Raw genomic sequence first — 24,244 nt, 5'->3', positions numbered from 1 at the left:
CTCTGACGCAAAATTTCAAATTTTCTCAGTTGTGTCACAAACGCTGCTAAGCAGCGAGTCAATGTAACATAACTATGGTCCGTTTTTTGTTAAATATTCGTATTAATAATAAAGCTTTGTCGACAACTGACACGTAGCCTTTTTTGCTTTTTCTTTTCTTGAACGTTTAAACAAAAGCTTTAGGAAAACAAGAAGGGCGCTGGATAGCGTGTTGGAACAGATATTTTTATTGAAAGTATTTGCGTCGTAAAAGATGGTGCACATGCAAATGAAAAAATTGCAATGATTTTTATGAAATGAATGTTTGATATATTGTTAAAGTTGTGGATATCGAAATGTTTACGAGACATTTAATAAAGAAGAGGGTGTTTTATGTAGCAACGCATAAAGTATGCAGAATTTTAGTACTCACTAAAGCAGGACGGTAATGTAGGAGTAGCGACTCGGAGCTTGTAATTATCTCTTTTATCTCTGAGTTTTAGAGTCTCTAAAGATAGTTGTATTCTTTTCATTAGCGAAATAACTTCATAATAAACCGTTGTAACAGATATAAATGAGAATAATTTAGGGCAAATGTAAACGTGTGATACCATATTACAGTTTTTACAGAGATACAGGTATTAGGAGAACTTTAAATTATAATACAAACAGGTATATGTACATATACGTATAAGAAGACTTACTTTCATAAACTTTGCGTGTATGAAACTAGGTGTGTGAAAGATACAAGTATGTGTGAGTTGCAAAACCAAGTCCATTTCCAGGTCGTAGAAGCCGAAATTAAATAGAGAAAATGACACATATAAAATATCAACTGACTTTTTGACATCCTAAATTAATTCGAGACAGTTGTATAAAAATAATTTGTCAGAATAATTTATAAAGAAATAATTTATTAAAAGAAGTTTTAAATTCGTGATAGTTTAATTTTCAAAATTAAATCTTCTAAGTCTAATGCATTATCACTATAAAATTGATAAATTTAAATATTTATATATCTTTATTATAATATATTTTCAATTAAAAACCTACTCTACCGACAGAAAATCAGGATGAAAACAAAATACGCAAGCATAAGAACCAGCGAGACTACCAAACGTCGTTTAAGTAGAATAAGATTACGTTGCCAGACAATTATTCTACAAAACGTCGATGTTTTCGAACGAATATTTCGAAGAAAGATATTTCCAAAGATATACTTGGAAAGATTAAAGTTGGAGAAATTTTAACGGTATATAGCCTCTTATGGATTATCTGATGTTATAGAAGATTGACGCTACAATCTACAATACTGTGACGTTGATATTTTGGTAGGATACTTTATATAATATCTATAGGAAACTATAGTTCGTCGAACTCGATGAACGGCACTTTGTGAACTTTGTGTTCCATCAACTATTATCTATGGATTGTCTGACGTTGTAGAAGATTGACGCCCTAGTGTACTCTGCCGTAAGTTATGTCAATCTTTTGCAAGTATATCTCTTTCGTACAAAACACTATGCTTCGTTAAAGTCAATGGAGAATAAGGAATAGAATTTTTGAAACTCCGTATTATGAACTCTTAACGATCATTCGATGCTATAGAAAATTGCTACGATATAGAAGACTCATATTTTGGAAGGGAGGATGAAGTGGAAGGACAGAAAAATTATAGGCAGATTCAGGTGTGGAAACGAGACCGAAGCGAAAGAACATTGGAAAGAGGAGGGAGAAAGAAGGTGCAGATTATGTGGAAGGGAAGAAGAAGACCTGAGACATGTACTAGAAGAATGTGAAATAACAGGAGGAGCAAAGGAAATGGAAAAAATATTGAATGGGACTGGGGAAGGACTAATGGACCTAAGAGCGATAATAGAGAAAAGAAGGGTAAAGGCAATACAAGAAGGGGTGGAATGACAGGAAGGTAGCACAGCAAGGAGGCAAAAAGACCAAAGTGACAATAGTGTGTAGGCTTAAGTTGCAATAATTTGTAGGCATAAGTTGAATAAATAATAAATAAATAAATAGACTAAATAAATAATAATAGAAGATTCATATTTAAAAAGGAAAGGAAAAAGAAATCGAAACAATTGACGATCATTATTCATCGATTTCGATTCGAAACAAGAATATATCTTTTTAAATTACTATTCCTGATTTCGGTTATCCTCTAAATAATTTACCTGTATTCGCTGTATTTACTTTATCACAGAAGAGTAATGTTAATTATTGTAGGAAGTAGAAATGAAAAATTCTCGATTCATCGAAATAAATTAAACACAAGTGAATTACTTCTCATCCTTTCGTTAATTGCCACCACGTAATATCACGGTATTATTTGCATGACTTATTGATTCATTATGATGCTATAGTTTTAGTTAACGGGATAATAAAAAGTGAATTTAGAAACTAGCGAGTGCAACTAGAAACAAGATAAAGTTAGATAGATCAGCGACACAGGCCAAGTTTTAATGGATTTAGGCACGAAGGATCTGAATCTCGATGCGTGACGGATTTAGAAACGAAACTCTAATTCCATTATAGTTTCGTACTGATGCCATGAGTTCAAAGAGTCGCCGAATTAGAGACCAACTGATATCTGCGATTTAGATTACCCTTCTAAAAGCTCTCGGAGATTGAGAGCCCTTTGATCTTCGGTTTTAATGGAATTAGATCAAAGATTGCCGAGATCCTAAACAGACCTAAATAATCTACGAAATTCAAACACGTCCAAAGCTTCGAATTCAACTTTTTCCAGATGATTAAAAAAATTATCGCATAGAGATTTACCATTTTCTCAAATATTCTAAAATATTCATAAATTATTACGAACAGATATATCCTAAAAATATCCTCGAACTAAATCTTTTATTAATTTCTCTACGAAGATCTTTTCAAATCCAGTCATTTTTGCTTCTTCAAGGGCTTAAGGTTTCCAATTTCCAACGTAACGTATCCCTTCCCAAAATTCTTTCATCAACGGTTGAATCTCTTTCAATCCCTAAGACCGGACCACCAACGAATCTTATCAGCCAGGGCTTTATTAACAGACATTCAACTTCGTCGACCCTGGTGACCGTCCAATTTTTCCACCGATTCATCCGTGCTCTTATCACCAGCGTGTCTTACGTTCCAGGCAAAATACCAGACAGTCTTGTGGCGCACAGAATGTCCCTGCATGATGAATTTCTCTTCCTTCGGGGCGAATAGAATTGAAACATTAAAATGGTAAACGATGCTATTACCGAAAAAATAAAAAGATCTTTTTGTGGCTGAAGATTGAAGTATCAATAAAATAAAAGAACTTTCTTTTTACCGACAAACGATTTAAATTTTATGTGAAATACAGTAAAAAAATTATTAACACAAAAATAATTTAATTTGTCTTTTATTTCTATCGCGAGATAGAATCATCCTGAAATTTCACGACTATATTTAATATCTGAGAAAATTTTATTGAAATATTTCAATGAGTATTAATGTGTCGAGTAGTACACGGAAAAGGTTCGTGTAGGGCGGAAATCTAATTTTGGTTTATTTTAAAACAAAATTAACGAAAACACGCTTTCTCATTCAACTAAAAATTTTCACTCCTGTCACTCGCATCGTTTGCCACCCCCTCTACCCCATAACGCCGTACAAAAAACCATAGTATTGAAATAATAAATAATATATACAAATACCAGAATTTAAAAGACACGTGTTAGTATTAAAAATTCCTACTCTTGCCATTAACATCGTTTAACATTTCAACCCATCTATCGAGGAGACGCCGTGTATCTTCTAATTCCACGATGATTTAGTACAGCGTCGTCCTGGACCGTTTTCGCGCGATATCCTGGCTGATTCGTCAAAGTCCATACGCTGAAAGCTTTCACGCTCGCGTGGGAAGCTTTGTCGAGGTTCCGGATTCCAGACGACGGCGTTTTCAATGGAGCTTCTCGTGCAGTGAAGCTTTAGAGCGATATTTGTGGACACAGGTATATCGAGAACTGGTGAAACGCGGGTAGGAAACGAGCATGTTCGTTACACGCTGCGGATAATTCATCGAAGTGCGCCTGGAGGGTTCCCTGTGGATGTATTACTGTCGTTCGCTCGGTAGATGAGCGAAAATCGTGGATTAGCCATAGACAACTTACCCTATGACCCGGAGGTCCGATAATCTCGTACGATCGCGTGTGTCCACCAGATTTGTAAGGCTTGCTGGTGCTTGTCACGCTATTGATCGAGGGGATTCTTTTTCGAGCCATAAACGGTTTATGATCGACCCTAGTGTGCTTCTCGAATTTTCGCATTACAAAGTCGTTCTTGTTTCAACGATAGAAGAAAAAACTTCTAATACATTCAATGACAACAAGAAGCATTTCTACATGTTGTATTTATTATAGTATCTAATCACTTAGATTCAAGTATATTAAATCTCGTATCATTTAGTAGTACGTCCATGCGGCTACGAAAATTTCTGTGAAATACAGAGCATCATAAAAAGAAACGCTTCATTAGAAGATGAAGGCATGTAAAAATATTTTCTGTTGCTACTAGAGAGAGAGAGAGAGAGAGAGAGATCGAATTGTATAGAATCAGACTTATACTTTAGATCAATCAAAACGTTCGTGTATTGATCGCCGTGCAGGACCCGTTGAATTATATGAAATATGCATATAGGTAGTACAAAATAATTCAAAACGCACACGATATCGGCTAACAGTCGACGAAACAATTTAGTCCACAAATTTTCTTACTAAACTAATACCATGTTGGAGACTAATTAGAAATTTTTACAATTGAGACGTACAACATACGTAGGAATACAAATTAATAATAAAAACCATAAGTAGGGCAATATTAGACGAACCTCGTGTTTGCAAGGTTTATACTTATTACCAATTCACCCTGTATATCTCATACACAATATTCTCATACAAAATACAGTTCGATCATAAGGCCTCGCAATTTCCTTCCATCGTTCGAACAGCTCGTTCACAAGATAGCTATTAATTCTTTCGAGAAGGTTATCTGGTTCCCATGAAGCTGTATTCTGTGTATCGAAGTATGCAGCAACGGCCGTTCCCTTTGTACAGTCTCGTTCCTCGACGATTCGTGTTACACGCGGTATATCTAGCGTAACGGAAATCCTGCACGGTCGTATACATGTTGCCGGGTATATTTACACCGGAATCGATGAGAGTTGCAAGTTAACATCGCAGGCCTCTGTTGAGTAGCCTCGTGGACTGGCCTCAGAATTGACAGAATTGGGCTCGCTTCTCACGCAGACCCTCCAAGAGCAACAGGACAATGTTAATGGGCCAGTGATCCGAGAGCACATTGTTCCGCGGCAAACTGATCCAGAAATGCGTCACGTTGCCGACGTTACTGTTACGTGACTGGCGTGTGTCGTTTGCCACAGTCGAATGGACCGCCATCCTGGCACTATCAAAGCTGGATTAACGCGAAACTTTGATAGAATTCCGGATTGAAACGCTCGAATTTGCCGAGGAACGTTCCTAGTCAGTCTTTTGTCTTGGTAGAAGGTTGAAGGATTTTCCAAGTTGGAGGGAATTCGTCGAGTTCATTATGCAGTTTCACAATTTTAGGATTGAGAATAGCGAGGAAGTCTGATTATGGAGGCGCCGGAATCTGAGATTTTTCTTCAATTGTGATTAATTGTTTCACTTTCAAGATGATGTTTCATAAAAAATTTTAAGAAATTTACCAAAATATCATATCGTTCATGGAAGTATCACAAACGTGTAGATGGAGAAATAAAATTATGAGGGGTACGAGACACTACTACTCAGATAGACTGCTGGACATATTATGGTGTGGCCTGTGATATATAACGTGCGATGATATTATATGAATTCTGCCTTTTAGATTAGTAGATATCATACAAGGAACAATTATAAAGAATTACCCAACAAAAGATTAAAAACTATATACGAGTGCAAGTAATCTAAAAAATAATTCCTTTCCCTACAGACCTGGTTATCGCAAATACACAAAGGGTAAAGTACCGGGTATAGGAAATGGAAAAGGAGATGGGAAAGATACCGTAATTTTGCAATCAGTGTTTGAAAGCTGGTGTACAAGAGCATCGGCTTAAGACAGATTAAAGAGAATCAAGATACAAGAGCTTACGAGTTTTAGTCACGAGACTTCAATGTCTTCGAGAACAACTTGGCAATTCACCGCAACGAAATCCCTCTTTTCCTACTTACAAATTACATCAAACATCTCCAAACAATGAACACTTTCCATTATCTTCCTCTCAACTTCTTACTATCGCTTCAAACATTCACTTGCCCTTCTTAAGTAGAAAAACTGTCCGAATAACTAAATTCTTCAAAACTTTTATAATTTTGTAATATCTCAACTTCCTTCCTTTCTCTTCTAGCGAAGAAATGTCGTTCTTCTTTCTTTGTCGTTCGTTTTCAGTAAAATAATTTGCAAATATATTCTTACTCATAACACGTATCCCGGCTGATCTCCGCGCTTGTTCTTGCCCTTTGCATCTCTCTAAATATCTCTCTTTTCTTTGCTACATTTAATCCATAAAAAGCGTGGAATAGAAAAAAAAAGTAATAAAATTACATTGAATATGAAAAGAAATTCTACTTTGCCTAACACAATTAATAACGATCGTTCCTCGTGGCCATATCTTAGCCTTAAAACAACCTGATCAGTAACCTATTAAATTATCCTACTGAATTAACAAACGACTAGAATTACAATTTCCCATAAATGCTAAATAGAAAAATGAAAAATCCTTCGGATAAAGTGCGTCACTTTGGCAAATGCCGTAGACGTTATAAATACTCGGTCTGGAAAACGTAGTGACACTGCATGACGGAACGCATCTACTTTTTGCGGCCGTTGGCATCGTTAACGAGGCCTGGATCTTCGCGCTTTTCCCCGCTGCGACGCGGAGAAGCGCGCGTGCACACGCGCGAACCAGCTGAAAGTGGATAAAAAGCGAGGCAACGGGGCCAGATATTGCGCGCCGAGCCACGCAGACACGTTTTTCCCTTGAACGTAATTACGGGCCGATTGCGTCTGCGAAACGCGCGCTGGAATGCCAGGGATCGCGAGGAACTCGTGCTGCGATTGGTGAAAAAGGCGGCGATTCCGTGGCTCGATGAATTCCTTCCGAAGAACATGTTAATAGCGGAAAGAAGCCGGAGCAGGGGTGAAGTTCCGCTCGAGTTCCCCGATAGAAGGATCTTTATTCCCTTTGGTGGGCTTCGAGTCACTTGAAGCGAACGGTTCAACGGGAATTGGAGCAAGAAAGAATTTGCGTTTCTGCATGTAAGAGGATTTTAAACGGACCTCTTAAGAGTGTACTTCGGAAATACTCTTAATTTTTCGAATCAAACGACGTCTTTGGTTTTTCTAATTGGATTTGAACAGTGTTCGTGCAATGAAAAATAAACGGATTGTCCAAGGGTGAGCGATATTTTCTTCATTCTGATAAACGTAGTTTAAAATTCTCTTGATTTTCGAGATTGAACGAGTTTTCCGTTACGTTTGATCGGGCGTGCGTGAAGACGAGTAGAAACGGTGTTCGGAATTTTGACTGGCCGTCCGTTTATGGCACGAACAGACCCATTCCCTTCTTTAGGAAATTCCGAATTACATGTCCTCCCCGAGCTGTAAACCTAATGACTCCAAGGTAAGGTAAAAATCCCCGGGAAAAGTCCAGCCGGAAGGGCACAATGGACAGACGAAACCCAACGGCTGGTAGGGAGAATCAGCAACGTAGGAGGACAGTTCATCGTCAGACATCGTACCCTGCGGGTGAAATACTTCGCTCCCAACAAGATCTTACCACCGCCGTGTTCATAACATCAACGTTACTTTTATACAACAAGTGCAAATACGGTGCTAGATCACTGTAATACTCGGTCAATTAAACCTCCTCCACCTTGAGCGCTAAGTCATTCGAGGTACGCGATATCGACCGATCGGTTTGACCTGACCGGTTGCTCTTTAGTCGATAATTCGCAACAAACGGTGTATATTGGGGTGAGTATGATTTGCATAGTTGATACGTGAATTTATCGAGAAAGAGTATAACGGTAAAGAAACTTTCCTAACTTTGCAGAGTTCGATTTGGAAATTTTCTAATTTCTAGAATTGGACAGAATTACTTTCCATTTGAATCTTGCGTTCGTGTATACAGGCAGATAAAAATAAAATGTATGGCAAATGAATGTGATGGAATGGTTAATAGACGAGCATGTACAGTATAAGCGCAATGACGAGAGAATTCTTTTAATCCTGCAAAGTGTAGTTTAGAGTTCAATGAACTTTTTGATTCGGCTTCAATCACGTGTCTATAGGAACGTAAAAATGGTCCTCTTTTTAAGGGGAAAGCGTGATTGAATAGCGGATATGTGAATTTGTGAAGTATAACTGTATAAAGAGAAACAAAAATAAATTACATAAGAGCGAGGATGGATAAATAATTAATCCGTGATGATGTGTTTATAAAGAATAATTTGGCAGTTTAAGGAATCGCCAAATAAAATAAATTAAACGATTCTGATATAAAAATATCTAATCGTAAGGAGAAATAAATTAATCGAAACGTTCATTTGTATTCTGGAAACCTTCGCGATTCCTATCTCTGTTATTAGAAATTATTAACGGTGTTATTACATACGGATGAGATATCGACCCGTTTCTCCTATCTGCTGCGATTATTCTTCGTGCGAAAGATACACAATAGCTACACTGCTCCGCAGGATATTAGACTACTGGAGGAACAAACATACCGAAATTTGCAGAACTTGGAGAATTATGTTTGTCCGGAAAGTATCGTTTCCATCCGGCTTCAAACTGTTGCCCTTGTCATATTGAGAGTATTCGATATTTCAGTCGAACGATACTTTGCCAACTTGCTTGTTTTCTACAATTGCAATTCTCCCATAGAGAATTGTATTTTTAAACGAAAATAACTGATCGATGTAGTCGGTACTATCATAAATTCGTTCTACTTTCACAGTTACCATATAAACGAAGAAAATGGAACGAATATATGTAACAAGTAATATATCAGTGGAACACATTGTCTCAATATCGTATTCAAATGAATGCAATTATTATTGGACCGAAGTACCTACATATATTTTATTTTTAAGGTATTTTAAAATACTTACTTTTTAAATCTAAAATTCTTCTGGTCTCACGTAATGGAATAAAATTAGTAATTAAATGAAAATATTGAAATTTTTGGTATACATAAAATTTAATAAAGAGATCTACCTATTATCTCGCTAACCGGTGAAATTCTTAGGATTTATTCGAGTATATTATATGAATTTTAATTATCCATAAGCTCAAGTGAGTCGTGTAGTTAACACGATTCGTCCCTTTGTTCAAGAATAATCAAAGCTAATCACTTAAATCTAATTTTGACTCTCTTAACACTAGAACCGACCTGCAATGTATACCTAACTATAGTATGCACATAGATGATTATAATTAACTTGTTAACCAGGTCATCCCTCACCTAGAAACTTTTATAATTATGGGCTTGATAGTTAATAAAGGCAAATCAATCTTACTCCTTTAGCCCTTCTAAGTATAAATATGCTTTCTTAACCTGCTAACCTTAAAATTGAAATGATACAATGATTCTATTTTAATAAAAATCGACATCAATTTTGTTCAAGGTAATCTATTTATGGATCTCTTTACATTTTAATGCAACGTTTTATTCCCGTTAAAAGTCAGTTGCATCGTACTTAATAGGACTGAAATCGATCCATTTTAAATTGATTTGTCTTCGTTAATTTTTCACTTCATTATTATAGAAAATTCTGATCAAGGTAATAATTACAGAAACAAAAGGTCCGGTAAGGTGTTCGATGTTTCTATTGTTCAACGTTTCAACGTTCGGTGGTTCCTTCTAAACGCGCGATGTGTTATCAGAAACGTATCAACATTAGAACAATTACGTAATGTTAAAAATTGTAAAAATAAAAAGTTCGGAGAAATATTTGGTAATTCTCGTGCTGGACGTTTCAACAGAACTCTGTGCAGTGTGTCTCGAGGGGGAAAAAGGAGTAGAAATAGTGGAATTATTTTTAGAAATTTAAAAAACCAGCAATTCGAAAAAATATCTTTCCTAACTCTAGCTAGCGTTAAATAGTTGCCTGTGAACAGAGTGTCATCGGAAACGTATTAGAAAACGAGGGCGCGCGCACGCATATCGAAAGCGATACATTATTCATCGCGGTTGTTCGCCAAGTTTGATTATTCCGAACATCCGTCTTGTCAAGGTAATATCGAGTTGTGTAAACTTGGAGCATAAATGTCGGTCGGAACACACCGAAATATTCAACTTTTCCAAGTTTCGCGCACCGCAGCGTCCTGTACGCAATGTATTCGCTCGCGAGGCACCATATTGTAAAGCCGCTGTTGCGGTTTCGTCGAACGAAATTAATGGGCTTTCTCCATCTCGCGTGAATTCGTGGATGAACTTCATCGAAACTCCAGTTCGAAGACTGTTCTCGCCGCTTTGTTCAAACTTTCGGCAGAACGCAATATATAGCTCTTTAACGATTCCCTATCAACTATCAACTATGGAAGGTCGCGAATGACGCATGATCGTGATTCATGATTTAATAATTTTGTTTTGTTAGTCAGAAATGTTTCATGACGTGCGTATATATCGTTAAGCGAATTCCATTAGGTCAGTTGTGGGCGATCTAAATGGCAAAAACTTTGAAACTTTTCCCTGAGATATATTATGATGCTTGGTGTAATTTAGCAAGTTAATGTAATAATACATGTGATAAGTTATGATAACTCTCTCGCAGTACAAATATATTGTAATATAATATAGAAATGTAAAACTTAGTATACATGTGAGCTACAAAATTTACATTGGAAACACTGCAACATAGATAACAAGCTAAGAAAAGAAGGAAATCTAAACGTTGCACTTAGGCCAACAAGGATTGTCCTAGGCTTTGAACTTTATTACAATAAATCTATTCAGATTAATAAATTATACTCTCCATTTCATAAACGAAGAAACTTTCAATGTGATGTTAAATTCGTATGAAAAAATTCTTGAAAATTGAACAACAGTGGCGAAATAGAATTTTAAAAATACAGGAAACCTTCTCACCTACGTTCGCAACCACGCGGAATTCAACGATCACAAGTATCGTGAAAGATTGCACGAGAGCGACAATGAAATATGACCAAAATGTCAATGTCAGAAGAAAATAGGCCTATTCACAGATCTGGTGACTGGACGTTTCCAATTTTCTTCGAATTGCCAGCTCGGCAGCAAGATGCGTCACGCGTCGTGTCGCAGAAGAAGACGCGACGACATGCGTCTGTGGCTTAGCGCCGACGTAAGGGAACTGTCGAGAGGAGAAGCTTGAATTGGCGCTGATTGGGCGTGCGACAAACATCCGGCCGCATTTCGCGTCCCACGACCGAGAATGCGCTTGCACTCTTCTTGGTGCATGGCATCTGTTGCAGAAGCATCTTCTAATCCTGTATCTTTCATCACCTTCTTCAACATTGAGCGAAAGTGTTGCGTGGGTATCGAAACAGGGATTAATGGGCTATACCACTCCAAAGAAAACAAGAAGTTGTCGAGAAAAAGTCAGCCTTAAAATTTTCTCACAGTGTCCAAATAATAGACGTTCCATTGACAGAGTGTGACAGATGTTTGCAGCAGTTTGTAGCAGATATATAAAAGACTTTTTAAAAGCTTGCAAAATATAAATTCGTTAAATCAACCGTAAAAAACTGTGGAAAGATATGTTCCTTAACAAACGTTGGGTGCTTAAGATTAGGTGTTTAAATTGAAATATTTAAAAAATATTGCAACTGAAGTATTTCAGATTATAAAGTAACAGAAAGTCCTACGATAAAACAGGTCTGTATCGTACCAATCGTTATTCTCTATTCGTACACGCAGTAATTACACTGTTCCTCTTTTAACTAAAATATTACAGTCGAATTAATTGGTAGATACTACGTGTAAGGTTTCGACGATATTCGGGCAAATCGGAGGATTTCGAGCAAGCGTGATTCGGAATATTGCACCGCTCGAGGCTGCAAAGGGCTGGAACGCAATACGGACAGATTCGTAGCCTGGCCACATCGATGCGAAATTACATGTCAATGTCCACGCGAGAGTATTAGGTTTCGTGATTGACGACGGTTTACTCCGAACCTACAATTGCTTGCAGAACGGTCATAGGTTATCTATTAAGATTGATCCGTGTCGAGGCAAAGCACTATATCAATTAACCGAAAGGCGTGTTCATCCGGCGGCTGGATCAGCCGAAGGCGATCAATCGCGATCTGAAGATATCGATCGACTTGATCGACCAACGATCCAATTTAATCTGTTACGCTCTAGATATTCAGCCTTGGAATTTGTTACTGTTGTGCGAAGTAGAACGACGTTAACATTGAAAAATTACATAGAGTTCCTCTTGTCTTTCAAATTACACGGGACATTCTAAAATTAAACCTATTTAACTCTTTTAGAAACTTGTAATGCAAGCTTTGAATCAACCAGTAATTTGGACGAATTGCTATTTAAACACGTATTCTTAGAATTTGTCGGTGTTTTCGAAAACGGAATAAAATTAGCGTTTGCGGATAAGTTGTAAGCCATCCTCAGCCAAAAGTCGGCGATTATTTGCAATAACGTAACGATGAAGATATTAAGTCGTCCGAAAAGTTTCTTTCGCTTTATAAAGAAACAGTGGATGCACAACGTTTTCCGTTTTATATTATTTTATCGAATTACGTATGATCCATTTTGTTCTATCGAGATAAAGATTACAACCTTCAACAGATTAGGTTTCATGTTTGTATAAAGATGCGTTGTTGTAAGAGATGGGTCTGTAAAAGAGAGACTATTTTTGGACAACTTAATATAATACGAAGTTATGAAACCTTCTAAAAAAAAGAATCGAAACTACTATTTCTGTCATAAATATGATTCAGGAAATTCACTTAAATTCGAGCTAAAAAGAATTACAAATTATATTGCTAAATTAGAAACTAGAGGTCCTACTCGTCACTTTAAAGATCTAACTGCAAATTAGTCAAATAACCATACACGTCGACTCTCTTAAAACGTGTATCACGAAGAGCTGATGGCGCGAAATTCTAGCGATTGCCAACAGCGTACTTCATAAATGGAAACAGAACGAAAGAGCGTGTGGAACACGATCGTTTGCAAATACTACCGGACGCGTAATTAACTTTAAAGGCTGGCCAGAGGAGAGTTTGGCTCGTCGCATACTATATTACCGCGCAATTAAGATATAGGTCCCCAAGGAAACCGAGGAGTCAAGCAACTGCCAGCAACAATTTGGCGGTACGTAATTACACCACCACGAAATAACGTGGAATTTCCAGAGAGCTCTTTGTCTCTTTCTCTCCCCTCCCTCCATTCTCTCTCTCTCTTGTTCTGTTACTAGAGGGTTTGCAATCGCGGGGCCATTGCCTTCAGGTTATCCGAACCTAAATTGGGTCCATATCGAGCCGAGACGAATAGTTCGGCCCGTAGGGTTATTCGTCTTGTCGAATTAACCGTGCAACTAGCCGGTAGAGTCCGAGAGCCGTGGCGATCGTTTGCCAAGATTGAGGAAAATTGAGGATGAACAGGCCACCGATTTTGGGAAACGTAGGATTACAAGATTCATTGGAGGTGATAAAGTGTACAGAGGGCGATTTCAAATCGGCAGAACAGATTTTAGGAAGATTCATGGTTCCAAATAGAAATTCAACATTTTGCGCTTTCTCTTGATTTGCAATTTTGTTACGGGCAGAATTAATGAACAATCGCCGAGGCAGATTTTACGAAGATTCATGATTTGAAATGGGCAAGTGAATATGCTTTGTGCCCTCTGTTGGCTTAGAATCTTGTTACGAACGAAGTTTGTGAAACGTTGGGAAAATTCGTAGTTTGGAATGGGCAATTCAATGTTTCTAGTTATGAAATATCATAATTATCCAACGAATGAAGAACGAGGTATCCAATATGTCATATTTTCTGTTGAAATTGTCTCGTTGGTAGAATAAAAATTTAGAGAAATGAAAAGAGCAACGGGGCACGGGATTTTGTGAAATACTACGAAAAGTATGCAAAATTCGTTGTGGATGATGAATTATGTGGAAGGTGGTTGATAAATGGGAAGATCGATCGAACAATTGCAAGAACAATTCTATACAATCTCAGACTTCCGATCATTTCTTAAATCCTAAACGTCATCAATCAAAAGTAAGCTTTGCAGTAGCAACGTTCTTAATTTAATCCGAAATTATCCCCAGTAAGATAACAAGCACGCGACAAGAACTTCAAAGAGCTTCAAACTCGCAATCAGCTGATCGCTGGCCGAGATATTTGATTACGTATCAAAGGAATAAATCGTTCCCGGGTGTTTAGCGAGAATCTTTGTCACGTTTCCCATTCATTACATATAATAGTACGTTTCGTGTGTGGCAAATACAATTTATCGCTCATGGTCATGAAATTCTATGGCCAGATTAACCGATCCTGATATTCCTGGTACTTTTACGTCGACGATTCCCTCTTTCATTTAGGTTTACACAATAGGAAATATACGAAAAATGGTATAATTATAATAGAATAATATTAAAAGTACGACAAAGCGATGGTACCGCAAACGATGTAACTGCATAACGAAGTTGAAACTGCGGATCGTATAAATTACATTCGATAAACCGCCGTTGGAACGTAAATGATCAATTAATACTCGCGTTTTTAACTTGTTATAGTTTAAACATAGATCTATTATCAGGAAACATTCGGTACAATCAATGTATTTTTACGAAGAAAATGTAAGAACATATTTATTCACTTTTTAAAAAGTTTCACGTGTTTTTGAATTAATAAATCTATCAAAAGCTTTAATTATCAGAGTTGCCGTGCCAATGTTTTTCCCACTCGAAAAATGAATTTTAATTCATCGAGTTTCCAATAGCTTTTAATAAACGCGGATGAGCGTTAACATATCGGGCAGAATTATACTTCAACTAACGAATTTTGTTCAAAAGTATGTAAAACAAGCAGCGTACCATATTATTCTGCAATTTCCAATTTTCTATATGAGAAAAAAAAAAACCGCTAAATTGCAATCAGCTCGACAATCGGTCGTTTATTTTCCTCTAGTCAAATAAAATATTCCGCGTCCCTTAAATCTCGATCTAAAAATTGCCTTGATGAATATTTTCTATGAACACATTTCGCTCTGTTCACGTAAGCATATCTTTCGTACGTTACTAATTATGCTCCATTATTCATCAAACAGCGAGTGTGTGTTAGTGTATTATGTAACTAAACATAGCATAGATAATTAAAGAAATAATTGATATTTTAACCTCGAAGATGTATTTTTATACGACGCTTTAAAATTCACATCGATATCTATGTAGACCCTAAAAGAAGTTTCCACGATTTCAAAACAAAACACACAATTTTCTCAAACTTCTTGGAATCGTAGGATTTAGTTCGCGAGAGCTAAATAATTGACCACGTTTTTCATAGCAGACGTATCCAAAACAAAATTACATTAATTAACAAACGCGACTCCGATGCGCTATCACGTGTGTTCATTTAAAAACGACTGTATATTTCACGCGAAGCATAAATCGTTGGAAAATTTGATAATCTCACCTGGACAGCGGGCTGCTGATGATGTAATGCGTGTAGTAAAATATACTGGCGACGGAGACGAGCAACAGCGCCGCGACGCATCGTTTCACCGTGGCCTGCTTGACGACGCAGCGCGGACCGACGGCGCTTAGTAAAGGAACGCCAGCCTCGACCGCGGAAATCTTCATCACCATCGTCTCATCCGACGAGGTAACGGTTTGTCTCTCAGATTAGTCCTAGATCGTTCTACTCAGCCCGTGGAAACGTAAAACGGACCGTGAACACGCCGAATCGTAGTCGCAGCCGCGCCGACAGTCCCTGACTTCCGGAAACAAGGATATTCTCTTCTTTCGTTGGGCATCGGCTCTGCTCATAGTCGTCCACGCTCTTTCTCGCCGATATCTCTTGAATATCTTGCCTCGAGAGGATCGAATCTGTCTGCGAGAGCCACTCGAAACCTCGATCGAATACGCTTCGTCGAAGATCAACGTGGCATCAATCCGATCTTCAAACACGATCTCGAATTTTCGAGAATTATCCAGCTAAAATCGAGGATCTTTTGGAAAGAGGAATCGCCGATCGATAAATCGAAAGTTTCCTTTGTCTTTTCTTCGTTTCAGAAAGAATTTATTCCGCGTTTCCCGCGTAACGCAATATTTATTGACGATCGAAAATACGAATAAAGTTCTGGCCTTTCGTTATTCTTCGTTCCACCTTTTTTATTTTATTTTCTTTCTTTTTTTTTTCCTTTTTGAGGGTTGCGTCAGCTCGAGGCTAGAACCTCAGTTCGTGAGCGATGGGTCCTGGATCGAATCCGACCCGTGCTTTAAAAAACATCGATGATAGCTCAAGGATAAGGAACAGATCGCCACTTGTTGCGTTTCCACGACGGCAGCACGATCACCATTTTGCGAGCAGCACGGGGTCGCGCCGTCCATCGCAGTCGTTTTTAACCCATTTGGCTAAGGTTCCTCCGATGGATCCACTCTTCTTTGTTTCTCAGCGATCTGTGCCTCGGATCCTCGACATTCTTCTCATCTGCGTATCGACGAATTTTCTTGATATTGTTCGTTCGAGAGCATATCGCGACTTTCGTCGGACGATTATCGTGAAATACGACTCTGCGCTACTAAGAAAGATTCCTTAGATAAACGTGAGAGGATCTCCAAAGTCCAGAAAGTCCAAGTGAAACCGTGTTGGAAATTCTTCAGCCGGCACGGCTGGAACGTTCGCGAAATTCGGCCTCAGCTTCTGGCTTCGGTTGTACGGTTAACTGATTTCACGGCACCGCCATTTGTTACAGCGTACGACTGCTTCAAGATATCTTTTGTCTCGTAGACGCGCGTGCGAAGCTATTCACTCGTAAATTTTCGAGACCTTCTTGCTCTTCTAGTTTCTGTGCTTGTCTCCACCCTGTTCTTAACGCGTGTCGTGCACGTCGTTCCTTTCTTTCCTGGTCTCCGAGGTGGCTCAACCCTCTTTCTACCTGTCAATTAGGGACGATGGAAAGCTACGATGCTCCCCAGTTGCAACGATTTTCGAGCGTTACCCCATCGCCCTTATCGATCTCGTTCGTGCTACGTTCCTGGCTCCCCTTGTTTCGCTCCTTCTGCAACAGTCAACGTGGAATGTCCATTGAACGAACGATGAACAACAAACGGGACGATTATGCTTCTCTACCGGAAGTTGAAGGATCGATTTATATAGAAAGATGGTGAGAATAAGGGTGAAGATTTTGAGAATTGCATCGTTTGGCAACAAATCGATACTGGGATGATTGGGTAGGTCGGTTGGTGTTTTATAAGAAACAATCGTATTGCGATTTATACGGGAATCTTTCAGAAGCGAAATTGATTAACTTTACTTTCTATAGACTTCTCAGTTTCTCAGAACTGAAAGTATTTACATCCAAAAGTCACATAAATAATGGTAAATTGCAGGAACCTTTGGAACAATCGTAATATTTGACGATTGCTATTCTGGAGTTAATCAGTACAGCTTCTAAGTAATTTATGTAAAACGACGTATATGCAGTGGTGGATAGAAGAGAGTTTAAAGGACGAGCAGTATAAAAAGCACCACAATTGTAGAAAAAAAGTTACAATTGCCAAGAGCATTTAGAATATGAATACATATAACATAGATAACTGTCTTCAACGAGGTAAAAAAAAAGCTTGGTACAATAAAGTCACCATTAATGTACTGTGGTTGTTGTACACGACGATGAATTAAAAAGAATTTCTTTTTTGTCCACCGCTGTATAACAGATAAACGCATGGTACGGGATATAAAAGATATTCCAGTACGATTATTTGTTTAAACAGGTCTAAGAATAAATATCATAAGAAATCGTGAGAAAATTTCACGGCGGATATCCGATTTTCAAAAGAGATTTTATAAAACTCCGTTCATAGTGTCACTACAAAACCGAGGGTAAAGAATTAAACAAACTTCAAATCAGTGATATATAATAATAGTAATATATTAATAATATAGCATAGTAATACAGTAATATATGATATATAAAATAAAATAAATAATTCCCAGAGAATTCCAATTTTTTTGTACAATTATTTACTCGCGACGAATCTAAAAATCTCATTTGTAAAAAAAGAAAGAAAAATTCAGAAAAAAGAAACCGAGAACGACGCGATATGACTCCAATAGTCACGAAGATTACAGAAGAACTAGGACGTCGATAACGAATAATTGATACATCATCGTGCAGTAACTTGTCTCTGGAGTCCGATAATAAACCAGTAGAAAGGGGGATGCAAAAATCGAGGCAGGCCTGGACATAATCGAGCGATCGGTGAGGCCAGCCCCGAGACCGCCATCAAAAAACGATTAAACACCGTGCAACGACAAGCGAAGCGATCAGGTCGCTCGACAACTCCAATTAATCGATCGTACTTCCGCGGAATGGCGTTGCAATTTCAACCGACTCGGTCCAACATCGCAGGTTCGTCTCTTTTCTCTCTAATTTTTTCCCGTCGATCGTACATCGGTCGTAGCAAGAAGTCCATTAATCAACCACCCCCGCAGCGATGCGAGTCTTTGTCATGGGGACCGTGCGCCACTATCTGTATCGTTTCAAAGAGAGCGTTCCCTTCAACTTTCCCCTGGAGGATAGCAGGAAAAGGACAGAGAACGATTTGGACAAAAAGAAAGAGAAAAAAGAGGGGACGGGAAAGAAAGGTAGGAAAATAAATTGAAAATGATCCGGCGAAGGGTAGAAGGATGACCGGGTTGGCGAATGGGGTAGAATCGACGCCAAGAAGATTCTCTCGAGAAGAATATCGTCCTTCGTTCGTCGCTTCCATGTGCCCCTTGAGAGCTGACCTAACATTTTTCCAACCGTGGAGTACTGACGCCTCTCGCGAATAAGAACAGAGTTTGCTATTCGTGGATGAATGTAGAATTTAATTACGTGAGCTTTTAGAGAGCGGAGAATATTTGAGAGGAAAGAAACGAGAGTTCGGGAAAATTTGAGAACGATTGGTTGAACAAGAGTTTGACTGTTTGATCGTTGTAGTAACCTTTGTGACGTAGCTCTTCTTGCTATTTGTTCGACGCTTAAGTGCTATTTATGCTCTCGTTTTACTTTCCTTCTAACTGGACAAAATCTCGTAAGAAATATTTATTTACTGCTTCTTATAAATTACTCTCGTAGTTCATTAGAGAATTGCGTACATAATATTCGATCACATGTTTACGAAATTAATTAATAATAATTAACAATTAATTAAGTTTTCATCGATATATTGTTTTCTAAGCGTTTATGTATAAATAAAATTCTATCGACTTGTCGTGTAAGCTACTACAATACATAGTATATAACGTACTACAATGTAGATAGAAGAACAAAGGAGAAATTATTATTGAAATCAATACAGACGTTATATTAACTACCTCGTATAACAAACCCAAAATCTCCACTCCATTCTACTACTCTGATTTTTCAACTCGTTCGATTCATTCATATATTTCTTATTTCTTAAAAAGCCAAACATTCGTTTCCGATCAATCTCGTTCACAATATCATTCCTGAGACACCATCTTAACACACATAAACAAATACACTGACAAAATTTCAAGTATTTCTAGGCCACGCGTAGAAATTCCAGCGTTCCAAACAATACCGATTCTCGAAATGATAAACGAGCCAAAAGGTATTCTAAAAAATGCGCCTTATTAAATCCCATCGGTGCATTCAGCAAAAATGTGCCGAGGGGTCCGGTGGAACGATTCACTCAAAAAAAAGAAAAAAAAAAAAATATTGCTTTTTCACTTCACAGACATATCTCCAGTTTGACGAGGCTTGGTCTCGCGATGGAAAAAGTTCGCGAACCGGCTCCAGCCAAAAAGAAGGAAACGACGAATCAGAGTCAAGCCAAACGACAGATGGAGAGAGTAGGACAGAAGCCTGAGGGCCAGAACGGAATGCATTTGCCAGATTAAAACGCCATTGGAGTGCATCGAGGTGCCTGTAAATATGCTTGTGGAAGGACGAACGAGCCGACGAACGAGCCGGGGTTTTCCCTCGGATGAAATTGGATCTGCGCGATTCCAAACTCTCTCTCAGCCAGACAAACGAACGTTTTCGCCTTCTACTCTGGTTCGTTCGCCGGAGCTGCTCCAAGCCGGAAGAAAGATGACTCCATTTGGAGGAATAATCAGCGGAAGCTCGCGTGATCATTTCGCGGCGATCGAGCAGCGCTCTTTTGCCCTCCTTCCCCTTATCCTCTCGCGGCGTGCAATCTAACCGGGACGCTGCGCTGCACCTACGTGCGGATCCGCCCTTTAAATCCGCGCACGTGATGCATCCGACTAACGACCCACTCGGGGAGCCAAAACGTGTCTCTTGAATTAAGCACCGCTCAGCCTCGTACGTTTCGAGGGGATACAGAATTACCGCGGTGCGATGAATTATTCAGATAACGAAATATGTAGAGGTGTGTGTATTTGCACCGGGAATTTTTGTTTTCGATTAAATTTTCGGCTTATGGCTCGTTTTGGACCGGACACGAAAGGGATGCGATCGAATTTGCATTTGAGACGTTTTCTTACAGGATGGTTTCGTCGGATTTCTTGGATTTTTCCCTTTGATAGGATTTTTGATGACAGGATGTACAATCAGACGATGGCAATTGAGGATGGTTAAAGCGATATGGTTGTTCGTACATGTTTTTTAATTGGTGAAAAATGGAGACTAACGTGTATTAATTTGTATATTGGTTGAATGAAAAGGTTGAAAGGGGTGAACGAAAGTATGAATGTAGAATTTGTTATTGCATCGGAAGCTTTTTGTGGAAAGAATATGTTTGTTTTTTTTCGATATGCACTAACATTGCTTCACTGCTCGTTCATTCTTTCATTCCTGTTTGTCTCGTTATTTAATAACAATTGTTATTAAATATTAATTAGATCATTGAAATGAGAATGTGATTATTCGTTCAATGAGAAAGTTTCACTTTCGTTGATTACTACAAATCATCAGTAGTCTGTTCAATTTCATTCTATTAATGTGAACGTCTTATTTTTCTGTACTATTATTAACCGTCAATAGTTTGTTATACCTTAAAGATCAAACAGTTTGTTGGTTCTTATTTAGGTTTAAATGAATTCCATGTAAGATGGTAAAATTCAAGAAGCATTATACATATAGGATATATGTGGTAACGATAAATCATTGTTTCGGCGAAACGAGCGACGATTTTTTCAGGACAGAGCCCAGGGACACAAAGTTCCGGGAAACAGTATTTCCGAACGATTTCCCACTGTCACCGCTATTTCTCACCACGCGGCCGAACCTTTCCGTTCCTTTCGACGCGAGACAAAGAGCCCTGAAATCAACACCCTCCCTAGAAGAGATGCTTTTAAAAATTCTTACACGTAGTAACTATTTCTCACGCGAAATAACCATTTCTTAGATCTACCTCTTAATAACATAACATTTGTTTTCATGTTCTAATTGTATTCTATTAAACGTGCAAGTACAATAATTTTTAACAGGTTATTATACTAGTTCAAATGTTTTTCTATCTTGTGGCACTTTTAAAAAGGTCTAACTTCGTGTGGTAATTTATATTCATCAATAAAACGATAAAGGAACGATTTCGAAAATAGAAAAGAAAAGTCATTTCGTCTGAACTTACGTTTGAATATGCTTTCAAAATCTCTGTTGCAATCCACAGAGTATTCTCTCCAAAAAACTTGCACCCCTTTTTCCTTTTCTTACAATCTAGACACAGCAATCTCGCAGCCAATTAAATTCCAAAACCTCTCTTTACCGCGTACAATTTCCCTCTGGAAGTCTAGACGCGACGCAGAAAATACTTCGCGTGCAACATATAGTAGCGGACAAAAGAAAGTCTAAATCTTACAAAGATACCATAACTTTACAGAATTGTATTTGACAAGAACAATGAATAAATGTAATATTTATATAGTCCAGAACAGGTAACAGCCTACAGTCTACTGACAAATATCCAATACAGAAATTACTAATATACACAGATGAGTTACTAAACTGTAGATGTTTACGTATTTATTAGAAATTTGAAAGTGCAAAAGTGTACAGAACGCGTATAACATCGAAAACTGTTTAGAACACCCCAAGTATAGTATTTACTTTATATTTAATTATACCTGCATTATATGGATATGATATTCATACAATAGCAAGTACCATAGCTTGAGTATATTATACTTTCTTACATATTATTTCTTGCATAAATCTTTTTAATTTCATATAAATATAAATAGAACAACAAGTATTACACCTCGAAGATTCTATACATTTTTGCATATTCGACAAATTAAAATGTGTCAAACGAAGCTCTGTCTAGTCGTACTCGTAAAAATCTGAATTTTCACAACTATTCTCAGTCCATAAATTACTTAGCAACTGTGAACTTTCTCTTGTCCGTAACTGTACTACTTGAGACCCGACAAACCCATGCATTTTTGCAGTTTCGCTGCGTGTGCGTAAACCAATCCGCTCTCGGACGTATCAGCACTGTGTTATATTATAACGTAACGGGATGCGCGAGAGAGAACGCGTAACAGAAACACGATGGGCGTGGATTTTATTTCACGCGTCTATCACGTGCGCTGCAAACGAATTGCACGACGAAACGCTAGCCGTAAACGGCCACAGTTTTTCCATTATAAATCTTCCTTCTAAACTTTCTGCGTTTCTGACCGCGCTCGCGAAAGGGTTTATAATCGGGAAACGATCATCCCTTGCTTGACATACGCGGAGACAGGGATGAACGTGTAGGTTTAGCAGCTGTCTATTTAGTGATTTGTGGAGTATAGCGTTTGATTGGTGAAATGGTGGCTGTTGCGCGTGACAGTGAGTGGGATTGTTCGGTCTTCTTTTGAGTTTAGCAGTGCTAGGGTTGTTTAACTCATCGAACGATAGGAATGGACATTTACGTCACGCTTCGGCTCGGTTATACGTGAAGATCGTAGGAAAGGAATATGACAAGCAATTAAAAAATAATTAGCTCCAATTACTATATGAAAATTATTATTCTCAATTCGTTGTGCGATCGGATACGTATCTTATATTCTGCTGAATATTGCGAAAAGTTCGTTGTTACAATACGTTGTTACTTCTCAGCAAAATTGCGAAGATGTATCGCTTACTTTGAGAAAACCTATCTTTGTACCTAAGGAGTTGTTCTTTTTATCTTAACCATCAACTGGCATCAAAATAAAAAAGTCGGCAAACTAGTTTATCGCGTTTTTCTCCTGTGTTTCTCACATTGAACTCTCTACCAAAGCAGAGTCGCTGCTTTTCGTTTTTACAGATGTTTTTCATATTTCATGATACCATTTAGACAATTGTATTTTGCAAATAACCATAATTGGAATTATGTAAAAAATCCTGTTATTTGAAGAGTTGTTTGAAGAAAGTGGGGCATGTAAATCGAGGATAGAGATTTATTTTCCATGTTTTGTTACGCTGTAGCGAAAACTCGCTAAGGGGCAGAAAATCCGCCGAAACTAATGTTCTTCGACCCACGTCTCTTAAGATCTTTTTGCTCGTTTTCATGAATACTACTGCTCAAGTTTGGCACCAACTTTCGTAAACACCCAGTATACCTACTTAAATGAGAAACATTATTAGTCCGTATTGTATGTTTTTACGTATCGTTCTCTGTTGATTGATCGATCGAATGCCAGTTCGATGTTCGATTCGAATGCCAGTGTTCGTGTCGGAACAATGCCGGTATTGAACCGTTCCGTGTCGGATACGGTTAACATAAATCCGCTTCAATGCCTCAAACTCTGATATCCAAGATATACCAGCCTCTCGTATCAAATGTAATGCACCTGATGAAACGAAGAAATCGATCGTTCCTGCGATTGGTAAACTAAAATCGCGTAAGTAAATCTTAGAGATAAGACAATAGATATCCGGTTGAACCGTGTCGTCGGGAAATTAACCGGGCTGTTTTCCGGCTAGCAAAGTCTCCTATTCGATAATTCAGCGAACTGAGTCTCTGGAATGGCCCGTGGAAGCCAGTGCTGGAGCACCGTGAACCGAAAGGTATCGCGATGGCGCGCGGCGATAATTGCTCGCTC

General features: G+C 38.2%; 1 protein-coding gene across 4 annotated transcripts in view; it reads right to left on the bottom strand.

The window, feature by feature from the left end:
* LOC122572116 (bifunctional heparan sulfate N-deacetylase/N-sulfotransferase) overlaps positions 1–24,244 on the bottom strand; it is a 367,071-nt gene that overhangs the window by 80,403 nt on the left and 262,424 nt on the right. For all 4 annotated transcript variants that reach the window (XM_043736715.1, XM_043736714.1, XM_043736716.1 and 1 more), the window contains one exon: positions 15,668–17,255. In XM_043736715.1, the coding sequence (XP_043592650.1) occupies positions 15,668–15,840 (173 nt within the window). In that variant the 5' untranslated portion in view covers positions 15,841–17,255. The remainder of the gene's footprint in view (positions 1–15,667; positions 17,256–24,244) is intronic.

Source organism: Bombus pyrosoma, linkage group LG10, assembly GCF_014825855.1.
Source record: "Bombus pyrosoma isolate SC7728 linkage group LG10, ASM1482585v1, whole genome shotgun sequence".
Taxonomy (NCBI): domain Eukaryota; kingdom Metazoa; phylum Arthropoda; class Insecta; order Hymenoptera; family Apidae; genus Bombus; species Bombus pyrosoma.
This window is presented reverse-complemented; position numbering and strand designations above follow the sequence as displayed.